Source organism: Rhinichthys klamathensis, unplaced genomic scaffold (genome assembly GCF_029890125.1).
Source record: "Rhinichthys klamathensis goyatoka isolate OS25496 unplaced genomic scaffold, OSU_Roscu_1.1 h1tg000210l_1, whole genome shotgun sequence".
Classification (NCBI taxonomy): domain Eukaryota; kingdom Metazoa; phylum Chordata; class Actinopteri; order Cypriniformes; family Leuciscidae; genus Rhinichthys; species Rhinichthys klamathensis.
In genome coordinates this window covers 3,430,570-3,446,598 of record NW_026606735.1, presented here as the reverse complement: position 1 = coordinate 3,446,598, position 16,029 = coordinate 3,430,570, and the positions used below count along the sequence as shown (strand labels likewise).

The following is a 16,029-nucleotide window of genomic DNA, read 5'->3' as shown; positions in this document are numbered from 1 at the left end:
AACTGTTCAGAGTAACCTTTGATTAAAGTGACCTACTTAGTTCAGCTTAATAGAATGAGTGTCAACTAACAAGCCTACAGTATATCTATATATCTTGTCACTAAGATTGGAAAAACTGGTCTTTTTTGTTTAGAATTTTTCTATTGAATAAACAAAACCATTTGGTTTGAAGCATCGGAAACAACCTGCATTTGACTAAATGTCAGTAAAATAAGTCAAGTTTTATCTCATCTGTAACATGTCAGTCAGTGGACATACTCTAATCCTCATGGTCAGGAATACAAAGGTGGTCTGTCTCTGAGAGAAAGAACAAAAATAACATTAGAAATCAATACAAATATACCAAGATGTGTATGTAAGGGTACTGGAAACCACACAGTACAGGGACATCATTGTGTCCTAAAGCTTTGTGGCAAAAGAACGAGAGAAGGCCTAAACTAGATGAATGGTAAAGCATCCATCCATCCACAGGTCTGGGATTTGGACGAATTCACAGGTCAGTCAATTCTAGCTTCATTCAAACAGTCTAGGGTTTGAGCCCATATCATTTCAATTTATGCCATGACCTAGTCCAGCTGGGCAAACGTTTTAAAACAAGCCAGCACAGCTGGCTCATATTTAAGTCTGGGGGTCCCAGTAGGTCTCAGGTTTGAGTCCAGGTGCTGAGTTAGTCCCTCAGGGTCCGAGTTTGTATTTAGGTCCTCTGCTATGCAAGCTGTATCTGTCCAGAGTAGATGGTGAGTATAAGCATGATGGCAAACCCTGTGAGCAGTCCTGCGTTCTGGATGGCGAAAGTGACCAGACAGCCACTTCCTCCGGCCTCCTCTTCCTCACGACTCACCTCGTTCATCTCTGGAAACTGCAGAGATGGACAAAGGAATATGGAGACACATGGATTGTAAGAAACATTATACAAATCAACAGAATCAATTTTGGGATAACCATATGGGTAAAGGCATTCTCTGATTTCATGGTTATCGAGTTAGACTGTGGAAATTCAAATGCTTATACGCTACCGGTCATTTATTTGAAATCAAAATCTTGTGAATCAAATGTCTTTACATTGTTCTTACGGTCACCTTCTATAAATTTATGTTGTGTTCACTCCATGTCGTAACTACCGTAATAACGAGATGACAACAAGTGACGTTCTACTCCAATAGGAGCTCTCTGAAAACTCCCAGTTTACAAGTTGTAATTACAAGTGAACGCTTTTTCCGGTAATTACCGCATGCCTTTAACGAACCTTTAATGCATTTTTCTGAATAAAAGTATTAATTTCTTTAAAAATAATGACTCCAAACTTTTGAACAATAGTGCATATATTATAGTTTTGTAACCAAATTTGTTTTTATAATTATGTTTTTACTTTTTAATTAACTGTTCGATTCTAGTTAATTTCAGCAAGTTTTGCTCGTTAGTTAACATTTCAATTGAATAAAACTGAAGCTAAACTATATAAGTTTTTGTAATTAATTAGTCATTTTCTTTATGTGCTTCGTTGTCATCAGCATTTTCAGCACATTGAAATACAGTCAAATATACAGCTAAGTACAGTCGCAGTCACAGTCACTATATCGCCATCTAGAGGTAGAATGTATTTTTCCACACAAACATGCAAGCCAAACAATTTCCCCCATGTAAACTACCATTTTTCCTTGTTATCATACAGTTTTTAAGTTTAGTTTTAAATGTACATTGAATTATTACAATTTTCAAAAATGTATTTAAATTAGTAATGCTCCTAATTTGAGATATAACATTGGTAGTAAAGGGATAGTTCACCCCAAAATGAAAATTGACCATGGAAGTCAATGGCTACCATCACCTGTTTGATTACCAACATTCTTTAAAATATCTTATTTTGTGTTCAACAGAACAAAGAAACACAGGTTTAAAACAACATAAGGGTTAGTAAATTATGACAGAATTTTCATTTTGGGTGATTGGTCACTTTAACTTCTTTTACACCACACGAATCATAGAAACTCACCTTCAGGAATCAATCAAATTCATCAAATCATTACCCCATTTCCAAAAACCAGTACATTAAAAGCCAGCAAATGATCAGCATGAAGTCTCTCACCATATCAGCCAGTGCAATGTAGAGGAACATGCCCCCGGCTAGAGCAAAGATCCAGTTAGGTGAGAAGTTGTTTCCAGCCAGAATGCCGAAGCCCATGCCCAGATAACAGCAGCACGCTGACAGGAAGTTAAAGAACAGCGCCTGCTGGATGCTCATGCCAGCATTTAACAAGATTACAAAATCACCTGCATGACGACAACAACACATTCAGCATGTCTATGGCCATTTTTGATTGGTCACAATAACAGAAGGGTTAAAGAAGCAGTTCTACCCACCCAACTCATGTGGAAACTCCTCACACAGAATTGCCACTGATGTACTGATGCCCTGGAACACAGAAGCAGTGAAGGAGGCTCCGATAGCCAAACCATCTATGAAATTATGGAGACCGTCACTCAAAGTGATCATCCACGCCAGAGTAGCGATGTCAGAGTATGCCCTGCCCTTCAGCCAATAACATCCACCCGTTCCAGCACCACCTGAACTCTGAGAGTCCTGCGTCAAGGACACAAACAAAAGAAGTCAATATACACTTCTGTTCAAACGTTTGGGTGAGATACTTTTATGCTTTTGAAAGAAATTTCTTATACTCATCAATGCTGCATTTATTTGATCCAAATTCTTTGTATAGACTGTAATACTATGAAATTACTACAATTTGAAATAACTGTTTTCAATTTTATTATATTTTGAAATGTAATGTATTCCTGAATTTGTCACATGATCCTTCAGAAATCATTCTAATATGCTGATTTGGTGCTCAATTAACATTTCTTATTATTATCAGTTGAAAACATTTGTGCTGCTTTATATTTTTGTAGAAACTATTCATTTTTCAGGATTATTTGATGAATATGAAGTTTAGAAATACAGCATTTATCTGAAATAAAGACTAATTATTTGATGACAAAATATTTCTATTTCATTTGTACTTGCTGAATAAAAGCATTATTTTCTTTAAAAAATCTTACTGACCACAGATATTTGCACAGTAGTGTAATTAATAGCCAGTAGTGTTTGACTGAATCGTGAAACATATTCTTTTAGCTCCTGCAGGGTTCTTTTAGCTCACATAAGAAACATTGTGTTAGAGATAGATGATGCCTTTTAATGAAAATTATACCTTTTCCCTTAAAAAAAACACACACACTGATGAATCGTGCTGATTAATCATGCCGAACTCAAGATGTGCTGAAATGATGGTAATTACGAGCTGACAACGCTAAGATGCTGGTCACGTCCTCAGAAACAGAAAAATGTGTTTTTATGGCAACGCTTGCAACATGACTGGCTTTGATGTTAATGAAAGCAAAAGCACTATATTAATTCACTTCTATATGCTCTTGAAACACATTATATTAATTTAGAAAATGCGGCATACTAAAATGACATCAAAATGTGCAGCGGCAAGTGCAACCTTGGCTGTTGAAACCATTCTGGTTCAGTTTACATGACGTCATTAGCCATTAACCATTAGCCAGAGTTCATTGAACTCAGAGTTTTAATTATGAATTAAGACAAAGTCCTGGACAGTTTTTAGAAGTTGGAAATTCATAATTACAGTAATTCTGGCATGACAATAATCTTGAAGAGGCCATATTATGCTCTTTTTCAGAGTCTTAATTTTGTTTTTTTGTGTTTTTTAGAAGAATGGGTTTTCATGCTTGAAATCGAATGTTCAAAAAACACATTCTTATGCACATATTCTACATTGTTGCAGCACCTCTCTTCCAAGAAACACTCAACTGTGACGAGCGTGTTTTGGAAATGACACACCCATAGCCGCAAGGTTCTACACACTATTAACACAACTCAACCAGGCCTCGCACATTTTCATATGCGTTTGGCGGAGATTATTTAAATGAGGAATACTGTGACGTACGTTCATGGAAGAAAACTCAAGACTATAATCTAGGCGTTTCACAGGGAGTTCAGAAACGGTGCTTACTGACATAGAGAATAACTCCCTTTGGAGTGACTTTGTGCGTTGTCACTTTGCAGAACATTTTCATGCTCAAACAGCAAGATTACACACTAAAGACAGTTGAAAATGTAAAAAAAAGCATAAAAGGTCCTCTTTAATATATTCGAATAGTGTTCATTTTAATTTCAAGTTGTCTTTGAGACATAATGGGTGACGTTAATAGTCATTTAAGCTTAATCAATTAATTCGACAAGTACTAAATTTGTTATTAGATTTCATTTATTTATTTTAGTGTGTGCGATTTGTAATACCACTGGAAATGATAATTTAAGGAATTGAAGAAGACTACGGTTTGTTTGCTTTCTCACCTGTACTGTCTGCCCAGTACTCAGCATTTTGTCGTCTTCTCCAACCCCTCTGACATCTCCTTCCACTCTGGGTAAAGATGCTCCTCCAGCCTCTCCGTTCTGCAGTTTCTCCATCACACCATCCTCCAAGTCACCATTAGAGCTGGCATAGCGCTCTGCGGGGAAGTGACTGTGGCCGTGGCCATGCCCTCCCTAACAAAAGAGAGATTTCGATAACAAGAAGGGCCAGAAGAAACACAAAAGAAAGAGGGAGTGAATAAGCTTCCAAAGAAAATTCTCCACTAGAGGGTGCTGCATTACAACCATCACAATCTCAAAAGCAAGTTTAATGATAAATCATTAAATAAAATGCTCTGCTCAAGCCATTACAGACTGCAATGAAACCCTGAATGTATTTTTATGAGTATTAAGTTCATTTTTTACATCCAACAGGAGGACATAGTCTTTCAAAGGATAATAGAAATAAAAAGTGCAGCCTCTGAGGAACTAAAACCAATCACAAACATTCTGTACATACTGTTCACACATTCCAATGCACAACGTCATGAGTTTGAACTTTTAAAAGTTCTGAAGTGATGAAAAACAACTCCATTTTTGTTTTAGATGTCACTGGGAACCCATGTCACAATGACAATGTCAGATAAAGCTGTTTGCTAAAAAAAAAAACACAACCACTTCATGGTTTACTTGTACAGAAGACTATTAGTCCAAACCTCACCCCGTCCTTTGGCTTTAAGATCATCTTCAGGACTTTCTCTGTAAAGAAGAACAGGTAAAATCCTCCAAACACAACAGCAGACTTGGACACGTAATAATCCTCCATAGGGTCGAATCCAAAGGCCTACATAAAGAAAAAAGCATGTTTTAAAAAGTCAAATACAATTTTACTCAAACTAATTAAATAAAATCATAATAATAATATAGTATTTGTTTTTAACCTTAAATATTTTTTTCATAAAACTAGCATAAAATTGTATGTAAAATGTTGAACTACACTACTGTTCAAAAGTTTGGGGTCAGTAAGATTTTTTTTTTTTTAAAGAAATGGATACTTTTGACACTACAGACTTTTACATCGTTCCACTGCCATTGTTTTTAACTTTCTAATCATCAAAGAACCTTAAAAAAAAAAAAAAAAAGTATCATGGTTTCCAAAAGAATATTAAGCAGCACAGCCACAACTTTCTCAATATTGAGAAGAAATGTTTCTTGAGCACAATAATTTCAATCATCATTTAGAATGATTTCTGAAGGATCATGTGGCATGGCTGCTTCAGCTTTACCATCACAGGAAAAAAAAAACTACATTTTAAAATATATTAAAATAGAAAAGTTATTTTAAATTGTAATATTGCACAATATTACAGTTGTTACTGTATTTTTTTTATCAAATATAAGATAATTCTTCAAATTGGACCTCAAACCTTTGAAATATAGTGTGTGTGTGTGTGTGTGTGCTGCATTTAATATGTTAAAACAGAATGTGAGCAGTGAAGTGTAGAAAATATATGCATTTAGTATGGATACAATCCAAAAACAAGCCCCTAATCACTCTCCTAGACACCATAAATTGTCTCTTGCATGTGAAAACATGGTACTTTTACAGATAAAGAAATTAATTTACCAACTGAGAAGACAACGTACTCTTCACATGTATTTCACACTTGGTTACAAGCAGTCAAGAAGAGTGAGCATGGGATTTATTTTAGATTGGGTCTTTACACTAGTTCACTAATGCCTCAGGGATTCCCCCCTGTTTGCTTGGCTTTTCACCAGACTGGGTCATTCATTTATAGTTATTGATTTAAATAGTTCACAAAAAGATGTGCGCTCCAGTTTCATGCCAACTTGCCTCAAAATTGTAGTGAATGGGCATATATGATTTTAAAGGGGTCATGACACGAGAAATCAAATTTGCCTTGATCTTTTGACATATGAATGGTCTTTGCACCATTCAAACAAGTTTCAGCTTAAAACGACTTCCTCATTATAAACAAAGCATTGCGGTATCTGTGACATCACACAGGCCATCATCACACCATAATAAAATATATTTCTGTAAAAACAGTACATCACCATAAGGAACAAGTAGATGTAATTTTTAATGGCATCCTGGATTGCGTCAGAGAGTTTTATGTTTGTTCTGAAAATTTGACTGCAGATAGTTTGTAAACAAGGAACAGTAATGGAGAGTTTCCAAAGAAACGTTTGTTTACAGAAGAAGGAGTCAACAGTATTGGATGTATATGTAAATGATTTCATAACGCTTTGTCTGTAAATGACGGTTTTGATAATGATACATGCAATTGCGAGTGGGTGTTGATACTGTGTTTCCTATGCAATGACACTAGCTAATCATAATAGTGGCCGTTTACTGACAAGCCTTAAAGGATCCGCTCCTTAAAAACTGATCATTTCACACAGACGGTCCGAGTGAGGGTTGAAAATAATCGTTTTTTCCACAAATATATTTGTGTTTGTATTCATTAAAATTATAAGTAAACCTCAAGGAACATATTAAAATAATTAAAAATCCATGTCATGACCCATTTAAAAGAAGTAGCCTATGTGTTCTGTGTATGAATCAATACAAAGTGCCTTTATCGTTTTGTTTTGTTTTTTACTCAATTTTTTTAGCCTTCCAGCTGGGGAGAACCACTGAGGCTGGGAAAACTTATATTTGTGTTTAAAGGGAATATTGACCTGAAAATGAAAATCCTGTAATCAGTTACTCACCCTCATGTTGTTCCAAAACATACTATTTTTACTCAAAATGAGATTTTTTGTTTTGTTTTGGCAGAATATTAACTCTGTTATTTCGTATACAATAAGAATGGATGATGTTTCAGTTGCACCAACCAGCTTCTATTCAATGACTTCAGAAAACTCTGAATATCACATCCGAGACTACTGAATTTTGGAAAAATTGGAGTTTGGGCGATGTGAAATCACCATCCATTTTTATTATAAAGAAAACAAACATTACACAATTTTGTCTTATGCCATGTCAGTATCTAAGGGCCAGATTTACTAAACAGGGCAAATTAGCGTCGTTAAAAATAACGCGGCTTTGGCGAACAATGTGTTCGGATTACGTCTTCCTCTGTCATTCCAAATAAATGATCAGAAACAGAAAAAAGAAAAAAATCTCTCCCCTCTACCACGCGCTCTATGAAACGCAAATCTTACCCTAAGGCTAATGTAATGGCAAGAACAGCGCAAAATAACGTCTATTGTTTTAAATTATAAACATTAAAAACAATTAACAAACATATTTAAAAGAACGAAGGACAGAAAAATAGAATAAATCATTTCGATAAAAACTATCTACGATTTTTGAACTTGAGAACTCTAGAAGTTTTCTTGATGTTGCATAAAATATGTTCATTTGTGTTGCACAAAGTCTGGAACAACATGAGGACAAGTAAATGAAGCGTTTTCATTTTGAGCAAACTATTCCTTTAAATGCCAGACTCAACATAAAGACTCAACCAGGACATCTTTATCTCTAGAGATCTAGAGAGTCTGGTTGTGTGGCACACGTCTATAACCCCGTTTCCCACACGTGTCCACTCTACCTCTGGGATTAGTTGAAAGAGGGCGTTGGAGTACAGAGTACCAATGGCCAGGGCTATGAAGTACAGCAGCAACCGCTTGTAAAAGGTTTTCCTCATGAAGGGAACCACACTCGCCCCGACCAGTGAACACAGAGATATCACTGTCACACACAGGAAACCATACCCCCACACTGGCCAAACAACCAAAACAGAGAGGGAGAGAGAGAGAGAGAACAGGGGAGGTGGAAAAGAAAGGGAGAAAAGAAGAAAGAATATTTGAATTAATCAGCAGATTAATTAATACTAGGTGAAAGGTTGATATTCATAATCTCAATTGTGAGATTTACTCCCTGAGGGGGTTCTGTGGGCCACTGAACTATCAAATCAATTCATGCAACCACAATGAGGGTTTGGACATTTGATGGAAATATGCAGTATATCTTTTTAAATCAAATCTCATTTACAGTAGATGTGATGTCCATTGATATAATGAATTAACAGCAATAAATCATAAACATTCCAGAGTCATGCTATTACACTACCATTCAAAAGTTTGGGGTCGATAAGATTTTTTTTGAAGAAATTTTTTTTTATGCTAAGCAGTTTAAAATATAACAGTAATAGAGTGAAATATTATAATTCCTAATAAATGTTTCCTGTTATTGCAAAGCTGGGTTTTTCAGGACTCTTTGATGAATAGAAAGTTCAAAAGATCAGCATTGAAACAAATGTTTTGATTATAAATGTCTTTACTTTCACTTTTGATCAATTTAATGCACCCTTGCTGAATAAAAAAAAAAATCAAAAATGAAAAAAGAATGACTCCAAACTTTTGAACAGTAGTGTATGTTGTTCACATTTTAGAATCCATTGTTTCATTCACAGAGGAAGTAGGGGGAGACGGCTTCCTGTTGACCATCACAGAACAAATGATGCCTTAAGACACGAGGTCACTGAAAATCATTCAATCCTGATGGGATAACTAAACATTCCCTTCCTCCTCTCAGTCTATACAATTCCCAGAGGCAACAGAGGACCTGCAAACACCTGTAATTATGTTGAGCAGTCAATGAACCATCAACACCCAGCACAAGGTGTACCTGTAGGTCTGTTTGAGCAATGACATCAACAACAACAACCCAACCAAAAACATCCTGGGACATGCAGCACTCCATTAGCTCTTTGGATGGGATTTCCATAGCTGATGAGCTAGTGAATAAATTAAGTGTTAGTGGTCTACTTTAAAGGCAGTATTCATGGCTAGAGGAACAATTTGAAAAGCGGTGGAGGCAGATTAGGGCAGGGGGTATTGATCATCTCCCAAAAGTTGTGGAACAAACAAAAATCAAACATTAGGTTGACTTGGACAATCCAAACCCCTCCTACAGCTTTCAAGGTTCACCAAACTCGACTGTTGCCAATTTAACCATCATATTTCAAAACGTTTTTCAAAACTTTCAAGCAACACAAAATACAAAGTTGGAAAAAAATATTTAAAAAATATATAGGCTAATAATAAAAAAAATCTGATTCCATCTTTTTCACTATTCATGGGTCAGTTTTTTGTTTGTTTTTTCAATTTGAGTTCCAAACGGCTTAAGATTCAGTCATCATTTTCAAGTGGTCAAACACAAAATTATCCATTTTATAAATTAATGATAAAAAAAATGAAAAATGCAATAAAATAAACAAAGTATCCTCACAAAAAAACAGCGTAGAAAACGCTGTAAAAATGTGATTAGTAACAAATATGTTCCCCTAAAAACAGCATTAAAAAAACATCTGATTCAATCTATTAATGGGTCTTTTTTTTCTGATTTTGCCAGTCATTGGAAATTTGTCAGTCATTATTTATAAATACAAAATTATCAGCTATTGTTAGACTATATGAGTAAGACTGACCTTGAACAGAAGTTTTTAACAGCTTTTATGGTCCTAAAAAAATTACCAACAAAACAATCATGGAAGAAATAAAGGCAACAGGAGAGGAAGAGGAAACAACCAGATTAAGAGGTGTCTTTACTGTGGTTAGGGGTGTTTTGTTATGTATGAAAGGGAGAAAACATTGTGTGAAGGAGGACAGAAGGAAAAAAGGCGACAATTCCAGACACCCCTCTGAGATTAATCTTGATCCGCGGTTGATTTGGTGTGTTTGGGTGGAAATGGGTGGATGGATACTGAACCTCAGGCAGGAGCTGTAGGATGGCAGTGGACAACAACGTTCCGATGGACAGCGCGATGAAATAGATGAGAACTCTGCGCATGAACCGCGTCCTCATCAGGGGCACCACAAAAACACTGGTCAAAGCGAATGCACTAACCAGAGTCACACTCAAAATTGAGTAACCCCACACTGCAGGACACACACACAGACACATACACCTTTTAATGAGATGACATGACACCCCATGCAGACACATCCCACAGCTTTTGTGTGCGCGTGGATTATGGCATATATTTCAGTCTGGCTGCACTTTTCTGTTATTTAATCCAGTCGAACTGGAATCCCTAGAAATACAAGATATCAGTCACAATACACGCCTGAATAGACACATGTAGAGTATATGAGCGATGTCATTATGTGGGAGTGGATCGTGGCATTCTCTGGCTTTCTCTAAAACCATAGAGCTGAATTTGTTAACAGCTGTCAGCACTTTACCTATAGAGAAGAAGTAAAACATTCATAACAACACACTGATGCATTTAAAAAAATTATTTCTTTCAAATAACAGCAGTAACATGGACTCATAAACTTAAAAAAAGATTTGGTTACTTTCTCATCTACTTCAACGACTTAAGGAGTTTTTTTCTGGACACTGTTACAACACACTTATTCATTTCTGGAAAGATCTTTTGGGACAATGTGTATTGTAAAGCAATATACAAATACACAGATACATCAGACATTATGGAAATCCAAAAACCCAAGAAAACCATGTTTACATTAGACTTGATATCATCTGGATGTACTACGGTTACGATGTCAAATCGTGAACAGGTCAGAAAACTGGGTTTTTGCCCTATACAATGACCCGATAAAATATACCGTATAAGCATTTAAATTACCTTTAAAATCGCCAGCTTATTAATCATAATCAGTTTGTGCGTGTAAATATCCAGTGAGGCGGTTTTCAAAGTTATTTGAAGGAATTGTTCACCCAAAAATGAAAATTCTGTCATCATCTCCCATTAATTACCTAGACTGCAGTGGGCCATCTAATCGGTCACACCAGTTTCATAACCCGAAATAAAATATATTTACACTTCTCATAATAACGTTACATTTTTTTGTGACATTGCTTTGGCAAAGCATTATGTCAATCAAACTAAAATCAATATCACGATCCAGCTTAGTGCTCTCTTCAAATCGCAAAAGTCTGTGATGTATGGCAGATTTGCTTTGTTTTCACATTACATAATTTCCAACATTTCTGTGGACAGATGATTTCACTAGATTTATAATATAATGTTTGTAAACCCGTCGTCACAGAAACTTAGCCTCGAGACTTAGCTCGAGAGTTTAACTCTTGCAAGTCAAGAAAGTAAGACACTATTGTAACTTTACTACTGTAAAGTAAAAACAAAAAGTATATACTTATGAAATATTCTTTTTTCAATTACATTTATTTTACAGTGCAGATTTACAATTGTAATATATCACTGTCTTAGGGAAAACAATTACAATAATGTATGTTTGGCTTCCTAAAAACACCAGTGTGAATGTGATGTGGACTGAGACACTATTACAACTAGAAAGAGGTTGAGTTCACTATAAATTCCAAGTACAAGTCAATGCATAGACTTTTTATTCTGAGCAAAATTAAAATATAATAATTTAATTTCAACCAAGGTCCACTGCCAAAAGTATGCAGTATTTGCCCATTCAATGCAAGTTAATGGGGTCCAATGTTGTTTGGACACCAATGTTCTTCAAATATCTTCTTCACAGAAGACAGAAAGTCATACAGTTTTGAAACGATATGAGGGAGAGTAAATTATGACAGAATTTTCATTTTTGGGAAGAACTGTCCTTTAAAGTTGTTTAGTGTAAAAACATTCAGCAATCGGCTTTTATTAGGAACAAAATGAATTTTGAAATGTTTAAACTTGTTTTCATATACGTGTACATTTGTTTTTTTATGTACTAGTATTGTATTAGAAAGTATCGTTTTGGGACTCCAAATTAACACCTGAAAGGTTCCCACATTTTGCAGTGGGAAGGGTGAGAGAGAACCAAAACTAAAAAAAATGTAACACATGCTATGTTACATTTTATGCACACTGAGCTGTGGCACTTATGCAAATGATCCTGGTTTGGGCCTGGCATGCATCCTGCTTTAATCTTACTCCCTTCTCTTTTCTGATCATTTCATGTCCCAAACCACCAGAAATACCCTGGCTTTCTTTGGTACATGAACAAAGTAAATACTCAGAACAAAACCTATTACCATCACTGTACCATGGTGCCAGTACAGAACTTTTTGTTAAGAACTGAATGGGATAGACTGCATTAAGAATAGGATGCTATAAGACTCCAAAAGCACACATTTCTCCCTCTCCTTATCTCCTGAATTCCGGCGGGAAGTGGCACTGCGACATTCTGCTTCCATTTTGTATCCCGCTGCCAGGATGCACAAGAAATGTCAAAACCCAGAAGTGACTTGTTTAGCAGATAAAGAACAGCATGAGGTAAAGTGACAGGAAATATCACTGAGCCAGAAAATACGGTGCACAGATGTTCAACGTGTTTAGTGACAAAGAGTCACAGGCTGATTAAAAACAAGAATTTCAATAAATTAAATTAATAATCCGTTATAGGCATGGTTTATTTTAGGTTAAGGTGAACACAAAAACCTGCACAGATTCGAAATGTTTTTAAGCTAACAAATCCCAGATTACAGAGTGCATGTGAAATTGTCTTCATGACTTTCCCTCCTGAAATGTCCCAGCAGGCTTCACACACGCCCATGAAATTCTCTGAACTCTCTGTCTTGCCTTTTTATATCTGTCGCCTACACAGGGGATATTTCAGTTCAGCCTTGGAAAGACTCTCTAAGCTCACAGCCTCCCTTCAATTCTCCCGTCTGACCAGAGTACTGTGATTGAATCCAGATGTTGCTGGCATCTGAAATATACAAGCTAGCCATTTTAAAAGTCAAGATGTCTTATTTTGAAACAATCTTCCAAATTGACTAAAGTGCCAGCACATATATGCCTCATTCTATCTATGTGACCCCAAAAGTATTTGGGCGCTTAAGCCACTGCACGGGACTCTGCAGGGACTTAAAAATTAAGATACCAAAAGAGGAGTCTGTTAAGAACCGGAATCTAAAAGGATATTAAGATATCTTTAATACTTCTTGAGTTTTAAAGGTAAAAAAGGCCTACTAATCTCTATATACAAATAAAATACTGAGCATTTAATATCTTGGAATATATTCTCTTTTATATATATATATATATATTTTTTTTTTATCAAAATCACAATCTTTAGCTGGGGACCTCAGGGTTGAGTTGACAAGGAATGGCCTCATCACATGAACTATATGAGAATGATTATCTACTCATAAATCATGATTTCAACAAAAATATTAAGCAGCACAACTGTCTTATAATGATAATAACAAGAAATGCATCTTGAGCACTAAAGCAGCATATTAGAATGCTTTCTAAAGGATCATGTGACACTGAAGACTGGAGTAATGATGCTGAAAATCACAGGAATAAATTACATTTTAAAATATATTCAAATAAAAGGGGGGGGGGGGGAGTCATTTCAATCTGTGATATTTAATTGTAATACAGGTCCTTCTCAAAAAATTAGCATATTGTGATAAAGTTCATTATTTTCCATAATGTAATGATAAAAATTAAACTTTCATATATTTTAGATTCATTGCACACCAACTGAAATATTTCAGGCTTTTTATTGTTTTAATACTGATGATTTTGGCATACAGCTCATGAAAACCCAAAATTCCTGTCTCAAAAAATTAGCATATCATGAAAAGGGTCTCTAAACGAGCTATTAACCTAATCATCTGAATCAACTAATTAACTCTAAACACCTGCAAAAGATTCCTGAGGCTTTTAAAAACTCCCAGCCTGTTTCATTACTCAAAACCGCAATCATGGGTAAGACTGCCGACCTGACTGCTGTCCAGAAGGCCATCATTGACACCCTCAAGCAAGAGGGTAAGACAGAAAGAAATTTCTGAACAAATAGGCTGTTCCCAGAGTGGTGTATCAAGGCACCTCAGTGGGAAGTCTGTGGGAAGGAAAAAGTGTGGCAAAAAACGCTGCACAACGAGAAGAGGTGACCGGACCCTGAGGAAGATTGTGGAGAAGGACCGATTCCAGACCTTGGGGGACCTGCGGAAGCAGTGGACTGAGTCTGGAGTAGAAACATCCAGAGCCACTGTGCACAGGCGTGTGCAGGAAATGGGCTACAGGTGCCGCATTCCCCAGGTCAAGCCACTTTTGAACCAGAAACAGCGGCAGAAGCGCCTGACCTGGGCTACAGAGAAGCAGCACTGGATTGTTGCTCAGTTTTGCATGTCATTCGGAAATCAAGGTGCCAGAGTATGGAGGAAGACTGGGGAGAAGGAAATGCCAAAATGCCTGAAGTCCAGTGTCAAGTACCCACAGTCAGTGATGGTCTGGGGTGCCATGTCAGCTGCTGGTGTTGGTGCACTGTGTTTTATCAAGGGCAGGGTCAATGCAGCTAGCTATCAGGAGATTTTGGAGCACTTCATGCTTCCATCTGCTGAAAAGCTTTATGGAGATGAAGATTTCATTTTTCAGCACAACCTGGCACCTGCTCACAGTGCCAAAACCACTGGTAAATGGTTTACTGACCATGGTATTACTGTGCTCAATTGGCCTGCCAGCTCTCCTGACCTGAACCCCATAGAGCAGTGGTCTCAAACTCACGGCCCTGATATTTTGTGGCCCCCTACTTGACATTAAAGTTTAATGTTAGTGTGGCCCGTCGTTGCGTGTGCCGCGTTTAAAAAAAATAAATATTTTTTTTATCCCTTTTGGGCTACCATAGATAGTCTCATGACAGCTTACGGTGGGTTTGTTGTCAATAGTTGTCATAGACAACCGCGAAGTACAAACTTACTGCGCCTGGAAAAAATGAGCGCGTCGCTTATGAGCGCGCTTACCGCGCGCCTACATTTGAAATAACGAACTTGAGCAAGCAAAATATGTGAGCGCGATATGTGAACATGCCACGATCTACTGGTAGCTCGCGAGCGACGTGTTGGAGACCCCTGCTCTAAAACAATGTGAGAATAATCATTTTGAGCTTGTAATATGTGTCCAGCAGGTTGATAAGAAGGTTTGCTTTGATTTGTGCAAAGTCAGTAATTTGCCTGAGACACTATACATGTGTAGAAATAATTAAATAAGGCTGAATTCACATTTAGCGCCCAAAAACGCGTAGAAAACACTAGGCGCGCCGCGTTCTCCTTTTTCCAAAGCGCTAGGGCGGTTGCGCTCCGTAGGCGTCTGTCGTTGCTAAGCTACGGTGCGCGTCGCACCACGAACGCACCGCTTCCATTATGAGCGCGCATTCCGCGCACCTACATTTGAAATAACGAACTTGAGTGCGCAAAAGACGCGATATGTGAACAGGCCCTAAGATGGGTAGACATGACTGGAAATATTTGTATTTCAAAAGCAATAATCGTTTTTCTAAGTATAATAAAAGGAAATGTGCCTTCCAAAAAAAAACATTCAATATCATTAATGTGTTGTATAAAGAAAATAAAAAGGACATAAGCAAATATAAGTATCACAAATATGTGTTATAAGGAAAAGAAAAAGAATGTTTGTAAAATGAAGTAACACAAAGATTTTGTGTATAAGGAAAATGAACTTCAACTGTCAGAAGGACAGCTCATGAAGATTGGATCAGTTGTGCTCCTTTTTTGGAATACTTGAATACTATTTTTTGTGGAATACTTGATGCGGCCCAGCCTGACCCAGACTCTACCTCCAGCGGCCCCCAGTTAAGTTGAGTTTGAGACCCCTGCCATAGAGAATCTGTGGGATATTGTGAAGAGAAAGTTGAGAGACGCAAGACCC

The 16,029-nt window shown here is 36.8% G+C and overlaps 1 protein-coding gene across 2 annotated transcripts in view; it reads right to left on the bottom strand.

Moving 5' to 3' along the window:
• slc39a14 (solute carrier family 39 member 14) overlaps positions 1-16,029 on the bottom strand; it is a 36,354-nt gene continuing 20,325 nt past the window's right edge. Inside the window, exons 4-9 of one of the 2 annotated variants that reach the window (XM_056263926.1) lie at positions 10,119-10,288; positions 5,097-5,219; positions 4,379-4,570; positions 2,362-2,581; positions 2,087-2,271; positions 1-859 (exon numbers count right to left, since the gene is read on the bottom strand). In XM_056263926.1, the coding sequence (XP_056119901.1) occupies positions 707-859; positions 2,087-2,271; positions 2,362-2,581; positions 4,379-4,570; positions 5,097-5,219; positions 10,119-10,288 (1,043 nt within the window). In that variant the 3' untranslated portion in view covers positions 1-706. Of the gene's footprint in view, positions 860-2,086; positions 2,272-2,361; positions 2,582-4,378; positions 4,571-5,096; positions 5,220-7,956; positions 8,127-10,118; positions 10,289-16,029 lie in introns of both variants that reach the window. The other variant, XM_056263925.1, reaches the window with a different exon arrangement.